The 22346-nt window shown below is 64.0% G+C and overlaps 1 protein-coding gene across 1 annotated transcript in view; it reads right to left on the bottom strand.

Moving 5' to 3' along the window:
- Nucleotides 1-14770: 14770 nt before the first annotated feature.
- The window catches only part of TAFA5 (TAFA chemokine like family member 5), a 78221-nt gene continuing 70645 nt past the window's right edge, over nucleotides 14771-22346 (bottom strand). The window contains exons 3-4 of the mRNA XM_054718584.1: nucleotides 21401-21528; nucleotides 14771-15004 (exon numbers count right to left, since the gene is read on the bottom strand). Coding sequence (XP_054574559.1) covers nucleotides 14996-15004; nucleotides 21401-21528 — 137 coding nt within the window. The 3' untranslated portion in view covers nucleotides 14771-14995. The remainder of the gene's footprint in view (nucleotides 15005-21400; nucleotides 21529-22346) is intronic.

Genomic DNA, 22346 nt, shown 5'->3' with positions numbered 1-22346 from the left:
CGGACACATTCTCTGTAAAGTCGGGAGACGTGAAGGATCCTCCCATCAGGGCAGTGAGAAAAGAAAAGCAGGTAATACGAAGATCGAAGAGAAAAAGATCGTGACGACTGGAAGGTGTGACACAGGCGTACGGTTCAAATGGACAGACGTTCCCCGAGGGGCTCTGTGTAAAAATAAAAAACTTGAAGCCTGGAGATGCCGGTGTCGGTTAAGGGTGAACCAGGAACTCGTTATCGAGAGATCTGTTCTGTCCGTTTAGGTAAAGTCTCGGTAACTCGAAAAGGTCCATTTTCCCACATTTACCCGTAAATCCGATGCACGTCTCATAAAAAATCCTAGTAACAGTTCTGGTGGAAATGGGCAAACTGAAGGGAGAGTGTGCACGTTCAGGTCTGTGGCATCCATGAGTCGTGCCTCAGTCACGGGCCCCGGGAAGGTGGGAAGTAAAAGGATGGATAGACGGCCTATCAGGCAAGGCTAACCCCAGAGGCCCCGGAGAACTGCGTGGACAACATAGATACACCTGAAGCCAGAAACACCGTTTCCAGCAGAGAGGTTACGGCACGGAGATGGGAGTTTTAGTGTGATGATAAGATCTAGCAATATTTATCGTGCGTACTCTTAATAAAAGAGCTCCCAAACGTATAAAGAAATTAGTGGACCTACTGGGAATAAAATAACAAGCTGTCATTTTAGTGGGTATTTAAGTACATCCTTCGGATAGGCCAGACTGAGGAAAAACACACACACACAACCCAGCAAGGAGACTTAATGTACATGGGAAGAATTATGCAACGAACAGATAAAGAATAAACGTTTTTTCCAAGCACACACAGAAAAATTACAAAAATCAATCACGAAGAATGGCTCTTACATAACTGCTAGAGGCCCGGTGTGCGACTGAAATCGTGTGAGGAGGCTCCCCACGGGGGGCCAGGACCTGCGCCTGACTCACAGCGTCCCCCGGCCCCCCTGCCTGAGTCCGCTCTGGGTCTGCACCCCGTCTCTGCCTCCGTCTCTGCTCCGGGCCTCACCTGTGTGCACAACCTCCTCCTGTCCGGTCATGACCCGTTACAGCGTCCCGGCCTAATTTGCATATTACCTACCTCTTTATATAGAGAGAGGCACTAGAGGCCCGGTGCACAAAATTTGTGCATGGGAGGGGGTCCCTCAGCCTGGCCTGCACCCTCTCCAATCTGAGACCCCTCAGGGGATGTTCGACGGCCAGTTTAGGCCCCATCCCAGGCAGTCGGACATCCCTCTCGCAATCTGGGACCACTGGCTCCTAACCGCTCACCTGCATGCCTGCCTGATCGCCCCTAACCACTCTGCATGCCTGCCTGATGCCCCTAACTGCTCTCCCCTGCCTGCCTGATCACCCCTAACCATCTCTGCCTCAACCCCGCCACCATGACTTTGTCCGGAAGGATGTCCGGAAGGTCGTCCAGAAGACATCCGGTCTAATGAGCATATTACCCTTTTATTAGTATAGATATGTATGTATATGCATGAAAAAATCCTATATAATAAAAGGGTAATATGCAAATTGACCCTAACGGCGGAATGACCTGGAACGACCGGTCACTATGACGTGCACTGACCACCAGGGGGCAGACAATCAACGCAGGAGCTGCCCCCTGGTGGTCAGTGTGCTCCCACAGGGGGAGCTCCTCTCAGCCACAAGCCAGGCTGACGGCTGTGAGCGCAGCGGCAGTGGCGGGAGCCTCTCCCACCTCCTCTGCAGCGCTAAGGATGTCCGACTGTGACTCAGGCCCACTCCCATGGGGAACAGGCCTAAGCCGTCAGTCAGACATCCCCCGAGGGCTCTCAGGCTGGCAGAGAGATGCCTGACTGCCAGCTGAGGCCCGATGCCCCAGGGAGCGGGCTTAAGCTAGCAGGTGGACACCCCCTGAGGGGTCCCAAACTGTGAGAGGGTGCAGGCTGGGCTGGGGGACCCTCCCCTTGAGTCCCCCTCCCCAAAGTGCATGAATTTCATACACCAGGCCCCTAGTATATATATATGTCAGAAGAAGAGATCTGATCACCATGCAATCCGGATAAAATTTAAAAACAAAAGATAAATTAAAAACTACCCCCATAAAGCCACCTGTAAAAAACACACAAGGATGAAGAGTTAGAAGCAAAAGGATAATTAACAGGAAACACTAAAAAGTTTTTAAATCTAAAAGAATGCAGGGAGACGTGAACAAAAGCATAGAGGGCTCCAAAAACAGACTCTAAACGACACGTTGGCAGACCTACACACGGGCTCACCGATAAGTACATTACGTGCTAACGGTCCAAAAATTCCAAGGAAAAAAGCAGAGATTATTAGCGTGAATATAAGAAAAACCAGGCCTAACACTATTGTGCCCGGGAAAGAAATGCTTCAGCTCGAAGGGCACAGACAGGTAGAAAGTAAGCGAAGTGAGGAAGCCTAAAGCCAGAGCAGACAAAACAGACTCTGACAGATCACCAGAGCTAAAGAGGGGCATTTCGTTAACGACAGAGCGTCAGCTACGTGGGAAGCGATGACCACTAGGAATCTGTGTGACGGTAATAACAGAGGCTTTCAACACGCAAAGCACACATAACATGGTTCGAGGGAGACGTGGACAGCTCCACAGTCACGCCCCTCTCAGCAGCTCACGCAGCAACTCAGCAGAAAGCCAGAGACACAGGCAGGATGTGACCGGGACAGCAAACACGTGATCGGGTGGACACGCATAGACACGAGGCAAAAAGTGTCCGCATTAAAAGAAAATGGAGCGCTTTCATATCCAGAGCAGACTGTTTGAACATCTGCCTTTTGCCAATGCATAGAAAACTTTATAAAAAAGTTAGCAAAGGCCGGAGGGTGGGTACAGGCCGGGAGGGTCGATGGGGGAAGGGGCATCCGTAGCACTTTCAACAATAAAGATTTTTTTTTAATCAGTAAAGAGGAAACATGTGAACGACGTTACCCAGCAGCCTGCCCTCATGGACGCGTATAAACACCACACCCAGAGTTTACAAAACACACTTCATCTCCAGAGCGTGGGCGATGGTTTTGCGAGTGGGCATCCATGCCAAGCCACGTCCATCCTGCCTTTATTTTTTTTAAACTTTTATTATTTATTTATTTTAAATATATTTTTACTGATGTCAGAGAGGAAGGGAGAGGGAGAGAGAGACAGAAACATCGATGATGAGAGAGAATCATGGGTTGGCGCCTCCTGCAGGCCCCCCACGGGGCATCAAGCCTGCAACCCGGGCCTGTGCCCTGACCGGGGACTGAACCCCGACCTCCTGGTTCCTAGGTCGACGCTCAGCCCCGGAGCCAGGCCGGCCGGCTGGTGCTGCACATTCCACAGGGGCAGGCAAGTCCGTGTCCGTCGTAACTCTGAGGCCATTTTCAAATGAGCGGCTGGTCTCACCGCTTTCTCTCTCACGTCTTCACTTTCCGCTTGGTGGGCACCTGCCGGTGTCTGTACTGTTTCCTCCCGTGTCCGCGCTGGGTTCACGCCACGCCGCGCTCCAGCTCCGCACGGGGAGCCGCCGTCGGCCTGCTCCACCGCTCGCCCCTCCGGCACAGCCGCCTAAGGGAGCGTCGTCCTCCAAGCACCGCCACAGCGCGCACAGCTTCCAGCATCCTGCGCTCTCATTATTATTCAACTCAAATATTTAAATTAATTTAAATATATGCAATTTTAATTTCCTTTTCAAAAAAACTCACAGATGAATTAGAAAGTATTTCCAAATATTTGGGGACTTTTCAGATATCATTTCCTTATTGATTTTTTAAAAAATGTGTCTTTATTGTTAAAAGTATTCTAGTCGCCTCCCTCCTTTTCTCCCATTGACCCCCTCCACCCCGCACCCACCCCTCCCAGGCCTGCACCGCAGCATTGTCTGTGACATGGGCTCTGCATACATGCACGTGAGTCCCCCTGTTAATCTCTCCCACCCACCCGACCCCCACCCCGCCTTCCCTCTGCGATTCGTCAATCTGCCCCATGTTTCTCTGTCTCTGGATCTATTTTGTTCACTTTGTTCTAACTTAATTCTGTGGTGATCAGAGAGCGTGCACTGCATCGTTTTCATGCTTTGAAATGTTTTGAGATTTGCGTTTTGTCCGGCATTTGGTACACTTGCGTTATCATCCACGTGTCTCGAAAAGTTAGCGTGCAAACCACGAAGTTAAGACGGAATCTATTGCAATCGCCAGAATCCATAGGCTGCCCAGCTGTGGCAGGACCACTCGGGAAAGATTTGGGCAACTTAAAAGAGCATAAACATACTAGAGGCCCGGCGCACAAAATTCGTGCACGGCGGCGGGGGGTCCCTCAGCCTGGCCTGCACCCTCTCCAATCTGGGATCCCTCTCGCAATCCAGAACCACTGGCTCCTAAGCGCTCACCTGCCTGCTGCCTGATGGCCCCCAACTGCTCCCCTGCCGGCCTGATCCCCCTAACTGCTCCCCTGCCGGCCTGATCCCCCTAACTGCTCTCCTGCTGGCCTGATCCCCCTAACTGCTCCCCTGCCGGTCTGATCCCCCTAACTGCTCCCCTGCCGGCCTGATCCCCCTAACTGCTCCCCTGCCGGCCTGATGGCCCTAACTGCTCCCCTGCCGGCCTGATCCCCCTAACTGCCTATCTGCTCTCCCTCACTCTCTGCGCCTTCAGACCCCGGAGCAGGAGTGCTGAGAGCTCTCCGCCGAGGCCCCGTCCCCGTCCTGACACCCCCCCTCCAGGCTGGGCGGCGCCCCGGGCCTGCACACACTTCTGCGGGGGGCGGGGGGCGCTGCCTCAGTCCGTCCTGACACCTCCCTCTGGGCCAGGCAGCGCAATCCCCACCCCGTCCCTGCCCACCAGCTCCTGTGCACGCGCAACTTTGACCGGTCGTGACTGGGACGCCGTTAGGACCAATTAGCATATTACCTCTTTGTGTGTGTAGATCCCTGCTCCGCGCTTTAGCCGAGACACTCCCAGGTGCTCATTTTCATTGTTTGGAAGGTTCTGGAAATGTAAACGAGACATTGGCCTGTGTTGTGTGAGCTCCTTTCTCCTTCCTCATTTTCTGTTTATTCATTCTGTCCGTGACGGGAGGGGAGCAGTGAAATCTCCGTTTTTCATGGTTGACTTGTCTGTCTCCCTCGCATCTCCAGGAGGCTGTGCCGCATGCGTTTGTCTGTTTCCTGGCGCCCACGCTCATTATTCTCGCATCTTCCTGCTGCGGCGGCACCGCCTCGCTGTTGAGCGTCTGTGTCGGCGGTCACGTCGCTGTGGGAAAGTCCTTCTGTCCAATACGAACACCGGTTCCTGACCTCTGCTTCCTGGGCGCCTGCCGCCTGCTCCCTGCCCCGCGCTCAGCCTGCGCACCGGGCGCCCGGGGGTGTCTGTGCCGCGCGTGTGTGTTCGTGCCGCCTCTCCCGCCCGTCGGCACCGCCTTCCGACGGGCGTGTTTCCTCCGGTTACGCCGCCTGTGACCCTTGCTGGGCGTGGACGCAGCTGCCACCGCGCGGCCTCTGTTCGCGTGTCTCTCACTTTCTACGTCCTTCCGCCCTGGCCTTGGTCTGTGGTCTTCGATGTCTCCGGGCCCGGGCTGGGCGGCTCAGTGGGCCGGAGCGCCGTCCGTACACCCAAAGGCGGCAGGTCCCATCCCATTCCCCGTCAGGGTACACGCCTGGGCTGTGGGTTAGATGCCCAGGCAGGGAGGGGATGGGAGGCAACCGATGGATCTCTCTCTCTCTCTCTCTCTCTCCTCTTCCCCCCTCCTTCCCTCCCTCCCTCTCAAAATCAATAAAAACGCATCCTCAGGTGAGGATCGAAGGAAAAACGTTTCTAGCGCCAGCCCAGGTGCACTTGGGCGTCTCCGGGGCGGTTTCCCGGCGTTACTCGTGCCTGTGCTGGGGTCACACTGTGTCATCTCAGCCCGTTCCAGCCTTCTGCCTGCACCCCTCGTCCTCCGGGCTCACGCCTTTCCGCAGAGGAAACAGAGCCTCTGTGCTCCTTAAGCTAAGGATTCAGCGCCGCGAGCCGCGCCTGGACCAGCGGCTGCAGCCTAAAGAGCGCGTGCGGCTTGCACACACGTCCTCATTCATGTTTGTTTACCATGTCAGGGTCTGTGCACGCAGTCCTACTGGTGGTGAGTTTTCTCAGCTTCATTTTTTTATAGAGAGAAACATCTGTGATGAGAGAGGGTCATGGATCGGCTGCCTCCTGCACGCCCCCTACTGGGGAGCAAACCTGCAACCCGGGCCTGTGCCCTGACCGGGAACCGAACCGGGACCTCCTGGTTCCTAGGTCGATGCTCAACCACGGAGCCACGTGGCCGGCTGGGCTCTCAGCTTCGTTTTAAAACCTGAAATGTCGCCTGGCCCGCGAGGCTCAGGGCTTGGCCTCCGTCACGGCGGCCCCTCGGAGGCGCGCTTTCCTCCTGCTCCTCCAGGAACCCGCCTGGGCCTCGCCGTCCGGAGTGTGGTGCCGTGGCCTCGCCGTGGCCTCGCCGTGGCCTCTCGTGATTGTCCCGCTTTGTTGGGCTCGTTGATCTGCACAGACCTTTGCGCTACGGCTTTCCCCAGAATGCGAGAGTCTTGGCCATTATTTCTTCAAGTGCCTTTAAAAAAAAAAAAATCCTCGCTCGAGGATATGCTTCCATTGAATTTTAGAGAGAGTGGGAGAGAGAGGGTAAGAGAGGCAGAAATATTGACGTGTGAGAAACACGTCGATGGGTGGCCTCCTGCACGTGCCCCGACCGGGGCCTGGGCTGGGGAGGAGCCCTTGTCGGGAATCGAACCCGGGACCCTTCGGTCTGCAGGCCGACGCCCTACCCACTGAGCCACACTGGCCAGGGCCAAATGCTTTTCACACCAGGTTCTCCTCTCTGGCCAGGGCTCGGATTCCACGCCGAGGGGCTGCTGGATCGGCGGCAAAGGCCTCGGCGGCCCTCACGTGTCTCCTCCCTCCGTTTTCTGTCCGTGTGTCCGATGGGAGCTTCTCCGTCTGTCCTCCGGCGCCCCGACCCCTCCCTGCTCTCCGCAGGCTGCGGCGGAGCCCACCGGAAATGGTTTCATTTCGTCGCTGACATGGTAGTTTGAGCCTCTCGAAGCACATCCTATGTTTTTATAGTTTTCCCTTCTCCGTTGAAATTCTCTCCTCAGTCACCCCGTTCTACCACACGTCCCGTTAGTTACTGGGCAGATGGATGCGAGCCTGCAGCAACCTCTGTTTGCCTTTCGAGGGGAAACGGGCAAAGCCGAGGCTGTCTTATTGGGGCACCTCCGGAGGGGGCGGCTCTTTGGGGAAGAGAGTAAGGCTGGGAGACAGGCAGCAGGAAAGGGGGTGGGACCAGCAGAGGAGCCTCAAGCAGGAGTCTGGGGAGCTGAGGGCTGGGCCGTGGGTTGAGCTTCCGGCTGGGCTGTGGACTGGGGCTGGGGCTGGGCTGGGGCTGGGGCTGTGGACTGGGGCTGGGGCTGGGCTGGGCTGGGGCTGGGGCTGGGGCTGGGGCTGGGGCTGGGCTGGGGCTGGGGCTGGGGCTGGGCTGGGGCTGGGGCTGTGGACTGGGACTGGGGCTGTGGGTTGGGGCTGGGGCTGGGCTGGGCTGGGGCTGAGGGCTGAGGGCTAAGGGCTGGGACTGGGGCTGTGGGTTGGGGCTGGGGCTGGGCTGGGCTTGGGCTGGGGCTGGGGCTGGGCTGGGGCTGGGCTGGGCTGGGGCTGGGCTGGGCTGGGGCTGGGGCTGGGGCTGGGGCTGGGGCTGGGGCTGGGGCTGGGGCTGGGACTGGGGCTGGGGCTGGGGCCTGGGCTGGGGCTGGGGCTGGGGACTGGGGCTAAGGGCTGGGACTGGGGCTGTGGGTTGGGGCTGGGGCTGGGCTGGGCTGGGGCTGGGGCTGGGGCTGGGCTGGGGCTGGGGCTGGGGCTGGGCTGGGGCTGGGGCTGGGGCTGGGGCTGGGGCTGGGGCTGGGCTGGGGCTGGGGCTGTGGACTGGGGCTAAGGGCTGGGACTGGGGCTGTGGGTTGGGGCTGGGGCTGGGCTGGGGCTGGGGCTGGGGCTGGGGCTGGGGCTGGGCTGGGGCTGGGGCTGGGGCTGGGGCTGGGGCTGGGCTGGGGCTGGGGCTGTGGGCTGGGCTGGGGCTGGGGCTGGGGCTGGGGCTGTGGACTGGGGCTAAGGGCTGGGACTGGGGCTGTGGGTTGGGGCTGGGGCTGGGCTGGGGCTGGGGCTGGGCTGGGGCTGAGGGCTGAGGGCTAAGGGCTGGGGCTGGGGCTGGGCTGGGGCTGGGCTGTGGGCTGGGCTGGGGCTGGGGCTGGGGCTGGGGCTGGGCTGGGGCTGAGGGCTGAGGGCTGAGGGCTGGGGCTGGGGCTGAGGGCTGGGGCTGGGGCTGAGGGCTGGGGCTGGGGCTGGGGCTGGGGCTGAGGGTTGGGGCTGGGGCTGGGGCTGGGCTGGGGCTGGGCTGGGCTGGGGCTGGTGGACGGCTCACCCCCAGGCTCCCCTCGCGCAGAGCGGGCTCAGGGCCTGACACACACACTGAGCTTTGAGGCCGTTGCCTCCTTGGTGGTTTCTAGCTGGAGGCGGTCCCTGAGGACGGCCGGGTCCTGTTGGGGTAAATGAGGCCTCGTCCGTTTCTGAGGGTTTGGAACATCACCCTCCGAGGGAAGGAGAGCGGCCTTTCGTCCTCGCCGCCCACGTCTGGCGTTTCCTGCGGCTTCGAGCACCTGTCCCTGCTGGTGGGAAACCCCACGCTGCGGAGGCTGAGGAGCGGCTCACTTCCGGGGTGCTGGCTGGTGCCCCGCCCCCTGCCCGCCCCCAGCTCTGTCGGAGGCTGTGCATCAGCCGGCCCCCAGCTCTGTCCGTCCTGCTGTCCTGTGTTTGCTTCCGGCTGCGCCCGCCTGTGTGGGGAGCTGCCCACCTGGCCCTGGGGCGGAGGCCACACTTAGATTTGGGGCCTCACTTTCTAGGCCTCTCGCTTCTGACACTAACCTTGACCTTCAGTTCCTCTGCCCCCCCCTGTCCCTCCGTCCGACACCTCAACCCAGGGCAGCGCCCACTCTCCGCCGCCTGGCAGTGCAGGAGGGACGCCTGGGTCAGAGGCACCAGCCTCAGTCCCGTCCCCAGCGCCTCTGCTCCGGTCTATGCCCCGCCCCCTGGCCTCCCTCTGCCCCTCCCCCTGGCCTCCCTCTGCCCTCCCCCTGGCCTCCCTCTGCTGCCTCAGTTTATTCTCCATCCAGTTGGCCTTTCGTTGGGACATCCCTCCTGGCCCTGAGGAGCTGGGGGAATCGGGGACCTTGGACCCAGAGGAGGACCCTGGCACGGAGGGGCACCCTGTTCCGCCCCCCACACCGTCCTCAGGGTCACCTCACAGGCCTGTGACCACAGACCAGCCCCAGGCCCCCACCCACGGCCACTCCCTGCAGACACGCCCTCCCGGGCCCACAAACCCCTCCTGTGCCCCCCCACGTCCCTGCCACAGAGGCTCCCTTACCCCCGGGAAGGGCCCGCCGGCCCCCCGTTACAGGGACTGCTCCCCACACGCAGCCAGCAGCCGGGGCCCCAGCTCACCCCATGATTGAGGGCCTGGCGGCTTAACGAACGGGGAGTTTGCGCATCCCAAGCGGGAAAGCGAGTTTAATTATTGAAAAGTCAGGAGGCTCGCTCCCTGGTGACTGATGCCGCCAGCCGCCCCCCCCCCCGCCCCCCACGGCAACATCGGCCGTTTGGGGTTAAACTGATACCTTGTCCAAACGGAGCTCATCAGCGGTTCTGTCATCGGCGCAGTTAGTGATGGCGGGAAGGGCGGGAAGGGCCAGGAGCTGGGACCCGCGGGGATTGCAGCCCCGGGAGGGGGAGGGGGGTGGGGGAGGAGGAGGGGGAGGGGGGGGGGGAGTGAGCGCTGCTGCTGAGGGGTCTGCGTTCCCGGAGGGGCCCCGGGCGGGGTGGGGGGCTCGCTGTCTAGGGGGTTCAGAGAGGGAGGGGGTTCAGACACTGTGAGGGCAGCCGGGCACGTTCTTTTCTTTCTTTTTTTGTTTTAAATATATTTTTACTGATGTCAGCGAGGAAGGGAGAGGGAGAGAGAGAAATATCAGTGATGAGAGAGGATCACGGACCGGCTGCCTCCTGCACACCCCCCACGGGGGATCGAGCCCACAACCCGGGCCTGTGCCCCGACCGGGACCGAACCCTGACCTCCTGGGTCACAGGTCGATGCTCAGCCCGGAGCCCGCGGCCGGGCCAGGGCCTGTTTCCTGGATGGAGTCAGCGTCCTCCCGGCTCACGTCTGAGCTGAGCGGAGGGAGGAGGCTCAGAGGCCCCTTTACCGTCAGGAAGCCGGCTCCCCCTCCGCCCTCTGCCCTCCGCCCTCCGCCCTCCGCCCTGCAGCCAGGGAGGCAGGGCCCTCAGGGTCCCTGGCCCTGGGCTCTGGTCCGAGCCCGTGTGCCTGGGAGCCGCGCTGCCCCCACGCCAGGCGCCCTCCCGGTCAGCACCTCGCCCCCCCGGCACCTGCAGCTGGGGCTGCGCCTGAGTCTGGTTCGTCCAGGTCCCTGCAGGGGAGCCCGGGCCCCCCCCCCCCCCCCCCCCCCGGGCTCGGCGGGACAGGCCTCGGGATGGGTCCCCGAACCCTCAGCAGTGCCCCCCCAGGTGAAGGGGCGTCTGGGTCCCCTCCTGGAATCAGAGCACCGCCTGGGCCCGGCCCAGCCCCGCCCTCCCGGCCGGAAGGAAGGCTGTCTGTGCGCCTTGGGCTCCGGCTTCAGGGACCTTCCCGGAGTCCGGCCCTTTGGGAAGGTGTCACCTGCTGCGGCCTCGGGACGGCCCCTCCCCTCCCCTCCCCTCCTTCCCTCCTCTCCCCTCCCAGCGCCCTCCCCTCCCCTCCCCTCCCCTCCCCTCCCCTCCCCTCCGCTCAGCACCTGCCGCGCCCTCTCCCCCCCTCCGTGCGCCCCGCGTTCAGGGAACATCGCCCGCAAACGCTCCCCTGAGCCCCGCACCAGCCCCAGCGGGGCCACTGGAGCCCCGACGAGGAGAGGAGAGAGCCCGAGGCTGAGCGCCATCGCCGCCCGCAGCCGCCCGGAGCCTCCCGCAGGCGCAGCACCAGCCGGGCCGACCCTGGGGCTCGGACGGCCGCCCAGCCCCGGGGAGGGTGCCCGCGGGAAAGGCCATGTCGGTGGGAGGTGTCAGCGGTCAGGGTGAGGAGGCCCGGGGGGCCGAGAGGTCCGTGTGCCCCATCCCAGCTGCCCGCCCCGGTGGGGGCAGCAGGGACCCTGTGGGGCCGGTGAGCACTGAGGCCGGAAGCGCACTCTCCCCTGAGAGGACCCATGGGTGCCCTGGTCCGCAGGCGACACCTCCGTGAGGGGAGCTGAGGAGACGGGTGCTGTTCCGCACCCCTCTGCCCCGTCCTGCCCCGGGCACCGCGACCAGGGACCCCCTGGGGCCGGTCCTCAGGCAGCGCGGGCTGTGCTCCCAGCCGTTAGGAGGGCAGCCGCGGAGGGGGCTGCTCCTGCCCGACCTGCCCACGGACTGAAGCGGGGCCTGGTGGGCGGGGCCTGGTGGGCGGGGCCTGGTGGGAGGAGCCCAGTAAATGGGCTCTGGTGGGCGGGGCCCTGGTGGGCGGGGCCCTGGTGGGAGGAGCCCAGTAAATGGGCTCTGGTGGGCGGGGCCCTGGTGGGAGGAGCCCAGTAAATGGGCTCTGGTGGGAGGGGCCTTAGTGGGTGGGGCCTTAGTGGGTGGGGCTCTGGTGGGCGAGGCCCTAGTAGGTGGGGCTACGGTGGGCGGGGCCCTGGAGGACGGGGCCTGATGGGCAGGGTGTCCTCCTGTTGTGAGCTCTGTGCTATGAAGCCCCTCCTCTTTTCCAGCCGGGACGTGTTTCCCTGGATTCCTGGGCGGTGGAGCCATGCAGGGGGCGGAGCCATGCAGGGGGCGGGGCCATGCAGGAGGCGGGGCCATGCAGGGGCGGAGCCATGCAGGGGCGGCCTGACCTGCTTTCCCCTGGCACAGGGACACCTGCGAGGACGGAGTGGGTGCACCTGGCCATGCCTCCAGCCCTGTTTGTGCTCCGATTGCAAAGCCCCAGGGCTGCTCGCCCAGGTGTGGCCCAGCACCAGGCCTTTCCGGTGTGGGCACTGGCCGCCTGGGAGGGGCGGGGCGCACCGGGCCCGGGGCAGCGCCAGGCCTGCACTCCGCCCTCCCCCTCCCTCTCAGAGGCCAGGGCTCCGTCTGCCCGCTCACAGCTCCGAGGGCGGAGAGGGTGAAATCTAACACAGGCTCCTCATGGCCCCAGACCCCGGGCGGCACCGGCTCTGGGGGTCAACAGTGCACAGAGCTCCGCTGAGAGCACAGGTGCAGCGCCCTGACCCCAGCCCGGCCTTAGGGGTGCCTGACGAGGGGGCGTCGTTTGGGTGTGGGTCGCCTCTGGGAGCCCCTGGCCTCGGCTCTGCCCCCCGTGTCCCGGGACGTGTGTGGGACCCACAGACCCAGCGGGGACCCCGGGGAGAGGGGACCGGAGGTGGTCGCCTGCCTTCCCTCCGGTCTGACGGGGACCCCTGCGCCCCAGGGAGCGTGAGGGACAGTGAGGTGCCTGCTGTCTGCGGGGGCCACACCTCGGCCAGTGGCAGGACCCGGACCCAGCCTGCAGGTGGGGGACGGGGGCTCACACCGAGGGCCAGGGAGCCCCCAGCACCTGGGGGCCAGGCGATGGCCACTCACCTGGGCTGCCTGCAGGGAGCATCCTGGGGCGCCAGGAAGACGCGGAGGCTCGTGGCCCTGCGTCCTCACGGCCGGCCCAGCCCGGGAGGGGCCCATCCTCACGGGGCTCTGAGCTCCGGCCCCTCTCCCAGGACCCCGCGGCCAGCGAACAGAAGCCATGCGTGTGAAAGGATGTTCTCTTTATTTCCATAATTTAGCTGAATCAACACAAAATCGGAGACTGTAAAACAAGAGAAAAACGTGTAACATCGCATCCTCCGGCCTCGGCCCTCGGCGTCTGCGCTCGCTATTTCCAAAGGGGAGGTGGAGGGGCGCTGGCTGGCGGGGGCGAGGTGTGCTGGGCTGGGGGACCCCGGGGTCCCGTCCGGCTCCCGGAGCCGGGCGGCTGCTGGGGACAGCGCCCCGGGCAGGGGCGCCGCCTCCGTGACCAGAAACCCACGTCTCGGCTGGCGCCTTCACGCCCAGACACGCGTGTCTAAGTCTGCGGTGACCGAAGGGAAAATGAAACGCTCGCGGGCGCGGGGGCGGGTCTTAAATACGCGGTTTTCTGTCCTATCTTGTCTACGGGGGGGAACGGTGGCTATATAGCTGTGTGTTTTTTTACTTTTTTTAGTAGCATAGAACTAGCATAATACTCCTGTTAATGGACTCTTAGGTAGTATATACTTCACCAGAAACGCGGGGAAATGAAGGGGCCTGGCGCCGGGGGCCGGGGAGGGAGAGCCAGAACCGCCCGCCCTGGCCGGTGTGGCTCAGTGGGCAGAGCGTCGGCCTGCGGACCAAAGGGTCCCGGGTTCGATTCCGGTCAAGGGCACGGACCTCAGTTGCGGGCTCCGGGCCCTGGCCGGGCGCGTGCAGGAGGCAGCCCATTGATGTGTGGCTCTCACATCGATGTTTCTCTCGGTCTCTCCCTCTCCCTTCCACACTTCCTAAACACCAATGGGAACACATCCTCGGGTGAGAATTAACCAAAAAAAGGGCTCAGTGGCAAACCAGACCGATCCCGTCCCGGGGGGTCAGGGGAGCCCTCAGAGGGAGGGCCTGGGGAGACGGACGCCTGCCCTGCGCCCTCGCCCCGACCGCCGCCACCAGCCGGACTGAGGCGCGTCGGAGGAGGGGCACGCTGCCCTCCAAGTCTGTGCCCGTGACGGGTAAGAAGGGGCACCCCCACCAGGACAGGGGAGAGAGGACGGTCCACTCGGCGGCCCCGAGACAGAGGCCGGTGGGAGGGACACGGGAAGCGAGCCAGGCGCCAAGCCGGGCCTCCCCACGCACACCACCCCCCATCCCCCAACGCGTGAGGTCACGCCCTGGTCCTCAGCTCGCTGCCCCCCCACCCCCCGACCTGGAGCTCCCCGCCACGCCCCACAGAACCCTCCGGACCACCCCGACCAGGCCCCGCGCCCAGGGCTGCCACATTCATGGTTAAATAGGATTTTCTACAAATATACAACATATAAAAACTGTTAAATATATAACTTTAGGCTTTGCAAAATACATTTAATGATCTCTTTCAAACAAGGGTTACTTCAGTTTCCTTCCATTGCTTTCTGGAGCTAAATGGTGCATCGATGAGACGGCGGTCCCAGGAGACGCAGCATGCGCGCGGCAAGACCGAGCATCCCGCGGTCGGAAATGGGGCGACGAGGCGTGGCTACGTGGTTAAGACGAGTTTAGTACGGTCAGTCCATCTCGGCGTGGGAGGCGCCCGCGGCCTGTGTCCCCGTGTGGGGACGGGCCCGTCCCGCAGGGCAGCCGGCATCCTCCGCCCGGCCGCTCGGGGGCTCAGGGTGCCCCGCAGTGTTCGTGGGGCCGGGGCCGCCCCCTCCTCCGGGCCGGGGCCGCCAGCATGTCTGTGCCCGTGCCCCGTGGGACCCGGGCCTGGGCGTGGGGGCGAGTCCGCGTTAAAATAGATTTGCTCTTTGGTCTATCGAGTGTACTGAAGGGTAAGAAAATAGAAGCGACTCGGGCAGTCTGGGCGCCGGGAGGGGCCCCCGCTGCGCCCCAGTCAGTCCTCCCGACCGGCTGTCCGGCTCCGGGCTGCAGCCCCGTCGGCTCCTCCTCCTCCTCCTCCTCTTCGGGGGGCAGAGCCAGGGTCTGGCCTGGGAAGGCAGGTGAGGCCAGGCTCGGGGGGACGCGGGGCACCCCCACTGCGTCCCAGGCGGGACTCCTCGTGCAGCCGGACAGACTCAGCTCAGAAGGCCCGGGATGTGGCCGTCCGTCCGTCCGGGTCGGGCTGCGGAGACTCGGAGGGCGTCGGCGGCAGGAGGGCCCTGGCCCGGCGGCCGCTCCAGGGAGCCAGGCCCCTCCGCCCTGCGGGGCCTGCGTTTGTCAGGAGACCTGCGGAGCGAAGAGAAGAGAGCAGTCAGGTCTCCGGACGCCACGGGTCCCTGTCCGGAGCGACCGGAGCCCCGGAGACACCCCCAGGGCCGCCCGGCAGGGGCAGCCCCCTCAGTAGCTGCCCGCTGACCACCAGGACGGAAACTAGACGGAGGCCTGAGTGCCGGGCGGGGGTGGGGGTACGGGGGACACCTGCTCTCAGCAGCCCCCGCCCCCGCCCCCTTGTGACCTGGTGGGACCCCTCGTGCACGGCGACGAGAGGGCACGGCCGGCCGGGGTTGGGGTCTGGGTCCCTCCGCGGTGTCTCTGGGGTGCCTCCCGCCGTGCCCCGTGCACAGCAGGCGCTGCCTCGTTACCCAGAGGAGAGTGGGGGTGCCTGCGCGTGGGCCCGCGGAGCCCCTGGTGGCCCCAGAGCTGGGGAGTGGGGGGGGTGCAGGGCCCTGGTCCACGAGGCCCAGCACCCCCAGCCGCCCCGCCACGTCTGTCCCAGGTCCCGGCTCCGGGGCAGCGGGAATGCCGCCGTCAAAGGGGCAGAAAAGCCGCAGGTGCCCCCGGCTGGGCCCGCGTCCAGCACCCTCTGCCCATGTCCCCGCCGGGCTGCCTCCCCATGGGGCCACGTGGACACGGCCACGGGCGTCACACCGCCCCATCCAGACCGGTGCAGCTCCGGCTCCTGTCCCAGCGGCCGGGGGGGGGGGAGGGGGGCCTTCCCAGCCTCCTCCGGGTTGGCAGCGCCTGTCGAGAGGGTCTGTGCTGAGCAGCACCCAGAGGAGGGAGCTCGTCAGCGCTGCGGGCTGACCGGGCGCTCACCACGCAGACCGGGGGCGCGGGCAGGTGCACAGGTGGCCCGGCGCGTCGCTGACTCAGCGCCCTGGCCCCAGCTCCCAGGAGGCGCGGCAGGGACGCTGGCATGGTGTGCACGCCTGAGCCCAGGTGGGGCTGGCCCTGGGGGGGGGGGGTGGCACGGGAGGAGGAGGCGCAGAGGAAGTGAAACCCACTCAGGACGGAGCCACCACAAACCCCCCCAGGTCTGCCCACCCATTTCTTTTTAATTTTTTTTAAATTTTTATTGACTTCAGAGAGGAAGGGAGAGGGAGAAAGAGAAACATCAGTGATGAGAGAGAACCGTGATTGCCTGCCTCCTGCACACCACACGCTGGGGATCGAGTCCGCAGCCCGGGCCTGTGCCCTGACCGGGAATCGAACCCTGACCTCCTGGCTCACAGGTCGATGCTCAGCCCCTGAGCTGCCCACACATTTCCTTATTGGCCTCCGTGGACCTGGGCCGAGCTCCAAGGTCGGGGGTCGCCTCAGGTGCACCTGGCTTAGCAGTTACCACGCCTGCCACTCAGCCAGCTGTGCGGACGCGGCACCTGGAGGCCAGCGTCCGGGGCAGCAGATTGCGCTAACCAGGCGTCGGGCGAGTTCGGGTCAGCATTGACCGTGCAGCCCTGGAGGCAGAGAGCGGGGGCCGGGGGTGCGGGGACGAGGCGGGGGGCAGTACCACTGCTATTCAGATGCTACAGAGAGAACCAGACTGAGTCTCATTATTATACGCAGGCTGATAGCTGTAAACGTTATTTTATTGTTTAGTAAATAATTTCTCTTCTCTAGGAAAAAACGCATCTTGAATCTAATGTGGAAACATTATTTTTCTGCCCCAGCCAGTGTGGCTCAGTGGTTGAGCATTGACCTATGAACCAGGAGGTCACAGTCCAATTCCCGGTCAGGGCACATGCCTGGGTTGCGGGCTCGATCTCCAGTAGGCAGCCGGTCCATGATTCTCTCTCAGCATTGATGTGTCTATCTCTCTCCCTCTCCCTTCCTCTCTGAAATCAATCCAAATATATAAAAAGCCAGGGGCTGTCACGACCAAAACAACCAGACGGATCACCAAACAGCAGGCTGCGTGGGGTGACCAGGCCGGCAGGGGGGGCAGTTGGGGGTGACCAGGCTGGCGGGGGAGGGAAGCTGGGGGTGACCAGGCCAGCAGGGGGGGGCGGGGCGACCAGGCTAGAGGGGGGGCAGTTAGGGGCGATCAAGCAGGCAGGCAGGTGAGCAGTTAGTAGCTGCGGTCCTGGATTGTGAGAGGGATGTCCGAGGGGTCCCGGATTGGAGAGGGTGCAGGCTGGGCTGAGGGGACCACCCCCCTGTGCATGAATTTCGTGCACCGGGCCTCTAATAAAAACATACTTAAAGAAAAAAGCGACTTTCCTGTCTTTTTGGCTCACTTCCTCTCGTTGGCTCTGAGCTACCCTTTGAGTCTGTCTCCCAGGAGGAGTCTGAAGCCTCCGGGCCAGGCTGGGCCCCAGAGGACGCTCGGGAGGGCTGACGCCTGGGTGAGAGCCACGCCGTTTCCTCTCCGGGGAAGAAAACTAAGTATCGTTGGCGCCTGGGGCTGGGTCCCCATGAGGATCCGTCCCACCTGACACGGGTGGGGTGGGGGGGCTTGCTCTGAGCTCTCAGTTAAAGGAGGCGGTGGAACAATCTGCACCATCAACGCAAAAGCGTCCCTGAGCCGTGTCTGGTGAGCGGGGCAGGGCAGGGCCACCAGGCTGCCCGTGGTGTGGCCTTCCCGTGTAGATCACACTGTGCTGGCATCCCCCGGGTGCCTGAACTGGCTTCCTAGAACAGTGGTCGGCAAACTCATTAGTCCACAGAGCCAAATATCAACAGCACAGCGATTGAGATTTCTTTTGAGAGCCACATTTTTTAAACGTAAACTTCTTCTAACACCACTTCTTCAACATAGACTCGCCCAGGCCGTGGCATTTTGTGGAAGAGCCACACTCAAGGGGCCAAAGAGCCGCATGTGGCTCGAGAGCCGCAGTTTGCCAACCATGGTCCTAGAGCCTCTGGGGAAAGCCAGCCCCGCCCACACCTGGGCCCCGCCCACACCCAGGCCCCGCCCACTCCCCCGGGCCCACCTGTGAAGCCCTGAGCAGAGGCCCTGCCCCACGGCCGGCACGTGAGCTGCAGGGCCTGGGAGCCGCTTTAGTGGCTGAGTGTTGAGCGACTGGCTAAGCAGCACAGTGAGGTGCGATTATACATTTTAAATACAGAAACGTGCATGAGGGGCGTGTCCGAGGGCCGTGTCCCCCTGGCCCAGCCCCTCGGCCCCTCGGGGCTCACTCTCCCTGCGGTTCCACCTTCTCCTGACCCCAGGGAAGACGGGCCGTGTCCTCACACCTCTCTGCCCAGCCAGGTCACCATCAGCTCTGCAGGGGGGCTGCGCCCGCCCCCCGGAAGCCTCACTGGTTTCTGGAACCGCCCGGCGCGCCAGGCAGCCTGTTGACGAGCGCAGGACGGCTTGGCGGCCTCGGCCTCGGAGCCGCATCCTCCGTGTCCCTGGCTGGGCTCCCGGCAGCACCGCCTGAGGCTGCGCCCGGCCTGCTCGTCGCTGCAGCTCCCGGGCCGCATCGCAGGACCACAGCCCGGCCACGGGCCACGGCAGCACTGAGCCCGCCCGAGCCCGGTGCGAGCCCGGCCGGCTTTCCTTGTACCTGGCCACGGCCTCGGAAGGGTCTCCTCCCGAGGGGCCCTGACCTCACAGGCACCAGCCTTTCCCACGCCGTGACTCGAGGCGTGTGTTTGTTGTTCTGCTGCTCCCCCGGCGCTCTCTCCGCGCCCGCCGCTCGCGCTGATCTTACTCATTCGCTTCACTGAAGGCCTTCGGCCTCCCCTGCACGCCTGCTGGGAACTCGGAAGGCACGTTTCTCCACGGCGTCTCCTCCCACCTGGCACTCCCCCGGCGGCCGACTCCACGCCCCGGGGCGGGGCTGCTGGCCTGGGTTCATCCCGTCCAGGGGGGCACGCAGGTGCGGAAGGCCAGGCGGGATGTGTTTGCAGCTTTGCCCGCCATCAGGTCTCCTGCAACGACTCTGCTCGGCATTGCAGCGCGAACGCATCCTCCGAGGACATGTGTGTGAACAGCAGGGCCGGGTCCCAATAAAACTTTATTGACAAAAGCGGGTGGGGGCCGATGTGGCCTCGGGGCTGCAGCCTGCTGACTCTGGTCGGGGCCACGGCCTGTTTGCATGTGTGCAGCTTGCCGTGGAACGCAAGTGGAGATACTTCTGCATTCCTCCCGGGTCTCGTGTCATAAACGGTAATTAGTTTTCTAGGCGTTTCAGCGGATTCTCCAGGGCTCGGGACGCACCTGCCTGCCGCATCTGCAAGCAGCGACGATGCCGCCTCCTCGCACAGAACCTGCAGGCGGCTGCCTTCGCCAGGTCTCCCCAAAGCGGCCTCAGGGGTGACCCCTGGTCCCAGGGCCAGAGCGGGGCCTGGCTCCCCGCCCTGTGGGCTCAGGCCTCAGGAGGGCGCCGGGTCCCCAGGCCCCGCCTGCTCCCTGGGCGGGCGGCAGGTCCGCGTTCTCGATGCTGAGCAATGAGACGGTGTCGCCTGTGGCTCTGAGCCTCTCCTGGGTTAGAACCCAGTTTTCATTCGTCTCCTGCGGGGTCTGTCCCTCCTGACTCTGAAACATTGAAATGGACTTCCCTCTCCCACACAAACCCACGGCGCGGTGGCGTGTCTGTTCCTTTAAAGGGCGGCGGGCGCAGGCGGCTGTGGTTCTCTGCAGGTTCAGGTGACACGGGACCCATCGCCGCCACCACTGGGGAGTGCACGTTCCAGGGGAGGGGGTCCCCCAGATTTATCGGCAACCCCAAAACAGTGCGGGGTCCACGGCGCCTCGAGGGCGCTGTGCTGAACGAGGTGACCTTGCCGTGACCTTGTCTACCTTTGGGGGCACCTCTGGCATCCGGCTCCACTCGGCCCTAAAGGGCCTGGGCAGCGTCCCCGGGTTTGGGGAGGGGCCGCGCCTTTCCCCGGAGAGCGTCCGTTACCACGTCTCCTCTCCTTTGGCTGATTTTGGCACCCCTCCCCCGCATTTGGTGGTGAATACACGAGTGCGCAGTGCACTCCGGGACGGTCCGAGTCCCCATGCCGGCCGCTGGCCCGTCTTCCGGGAGATTCACCGTCCAGCTCACAAGACCCCACGTGACGGAGGCGAGAGCGCACTCCTGCAGCCTCCCAGATGCAGGACCGCCCCCAGGCCTCCGCACAGTTCACGACCACTCCTCCTCCTCTCGTCCTCAGGCGGCTTCTCCAATCGCTCAGGTTCCTCGTTTTCATTCTTCCTCATTTAGGAATAAGGTTATTTAAAGGCAGGCGCACACTGGGGAGTCCGCCTTTCAGGGGATGGAACCCGGGACCCTTCAGTCCACAGGCCGACGCTCTATCCACTGAGCCACACCGGCCGGGGCGGCCCCTACAGTCTAAGTGCTGGGCCCACGTGCAGGCCCGGCCCCTCTGCCGCCAAACAGCGGCCTTGCGGGGTGTCCCGGGGTGCTGCTCCCTGAGAGCTGGGGGCCGGGGGGGGGGTCCATCCTGTATCCCAGCATCCAGTGTGGAGCCAAACAGGGGTGTGGGGTGGGGGAGGAGGGAGGGGTGTGGTGGGAAAGGGGTGGGGGAGAGAGCAGGGGTGCGGTGAGGAATGGTGGGGCAGGATGGGGGAGGGGAGAGGAGCGGCCAGCCCTTGTGCACCCCTGTCCTCTGGCCTCAGGGACACCCCGCCCCACTGGGACGGCTCCCCGCCTGGGCGGCTTCCTCCGTTTGGGGATAAAACGACACAGACCCGCCGCTTTAGGCAAAGTGAGGCAGGCGCAGCGCACCCCGAACAGCCACGCGGCGAGGCCTCCATTCCGGACTCGGCCCCACGTGCCCACGGGAAGGCCGGGCTGGGCAGAGGGGCTGGCTCCTCTCTGCCGAGAAGATGAGGAACGTCAGCTCAAGGCCGCTGCTGGGCGCCGGCGCGGCCCCGAAGGTGGGTCGTCTGTCCCAGTGATACGGCGTTTGGGTCCAGAGCTCAGCCAGCCTCTTAACAAGCTTTGAAAACAGGTCACCTCGGGCCGGGCTTCCGTTAGAGCCGGGGACCCCTCGGCAGGTGCTCAGGGAGAAACGGCAGCTGGGCCCCCCCCCACGCCCTCACGCAGCTGCTCTGTGGGACCCACCCACGGGACCCACCCACCCGGCTCCTAGGGGGCCCCTGTCTGCAGGGAGCTCGCTCACCCGAGAAGGAGGCCGGGCCCCCAGTGCGAGCGACGTGCCCCGGCCTCGAGGACGGAGTCACGCCTCTCCCCGACGTGGCCCAGGCGTGGCCCAGGCGTGGCAGCGTCCTTCCTGCACCTGGACTTGCAGGCGCACCTGCCTGCGCAGCCGTGACAGCGCCAGGCGCCCCCCCCCCGCCCCCAACGCAGGTCAGAGAATGTGTCTTCTGAGCTGGAAGGCATGGGGGCTGCAGGGCCAGGGCCAGGGTGGGGGGCACCCCCGGGCGTGCTGCTCGGCCGAGCCTACTCCCCCGCCAGGGCCCCCGGAGGCCGGGCCCCTGCGCACCGTGGTGGTCTTGATGCGCCCGCCGGGCTGCGTGCAGGTCCAGCCGGACCGGTTGATGAGCAGGTCACAGCCCTCCCCCTCCAGGCAGGGCCGCATGTCGCACCACTGCTTCGTCCTGATGATCCGAGCTGCGGGGAGAGGAGAGAGCCGTCAGTCCGGCCGCCGCGCACGGACGCACCCACACCCGACTCCCGCAGGGGCCTCGCGATGCCGCCAGCTCCAGGCGGCGTCTCGGCCACCGCACACGGCACGGCCCCAGCACCGAGCCCGCGGGGAGAAGCGGGGACGGGTCCTCACGGGCCAGAGGAGCTGGGGAACCGGGTCCGAGTGAGGACAGAACGGACCCGTGTTCGCGCACCTGCCCCTCACCCAACGCGCCAACGGCGTGCCCGCGCCCCGTGTCCTGCCGCGTCCTGCCCTGCCTCAGCCACAGCGCCTGGCTACATGGTTCACACACACACACGTGTGTGTACACGGACGTGTGTACACACAGAAATGAACACGTCACAAAATGCACACAAATAGGTATACACACATGTAAACACAGATACACCAACATGTGAAACAGCACGTGTGCACACACATACACATGTGCACACACGTACACGTGTGTGCATGTACCTCCACCTGCACCCACAGCCAGGCGTGCATCCTGGCACGCAGCGGGCCGGTGGGCGTGTTTGCAAAGTGAACACACAGTGGACACTGGGAGTCACGGGGCGTGCGGGCCAGCCTGCAGGGGGCGCTGCAGACACGCGCACACACACGCCTTTTGTTTGCCAAGGGAGCCGGGCCCGCCTGCCCGGCCCACTTCCTGCTGGAGGCCGCGGGGGGCGCAGCACCGGCCCCCCCGTCCCGGGGACAAAGGGCCTTTCATGCCCACACGTCACCACGTCATTCCTCTGCCCAGACTCCAAGGCAGCGCTTGGCCGGGCGGCGTGTCCGC

This window comes from Eptesicus fuscus, chromosome 7 (genome assembly GCF_027574615.1).
Source record: "Eptesicus fuscus isolate TK198812 chromosome 7, DD_ASM_mEF_20220401, whole genome shotgun sequence".
In the NCBI taxonomy this organism is placed as follows: domain Eukaryota; kingdom Metazoa; phylum Chordata; class Mammalia; order Chiroptera; family Vespertilionidae; genus Eptesicus; species Eptesicus fuscus.
The sequence above is the reverse complement of the archived record's forward strand: the minus strand, read 5'-3'. Positions and strand labels throughout refer to the sequence as shown.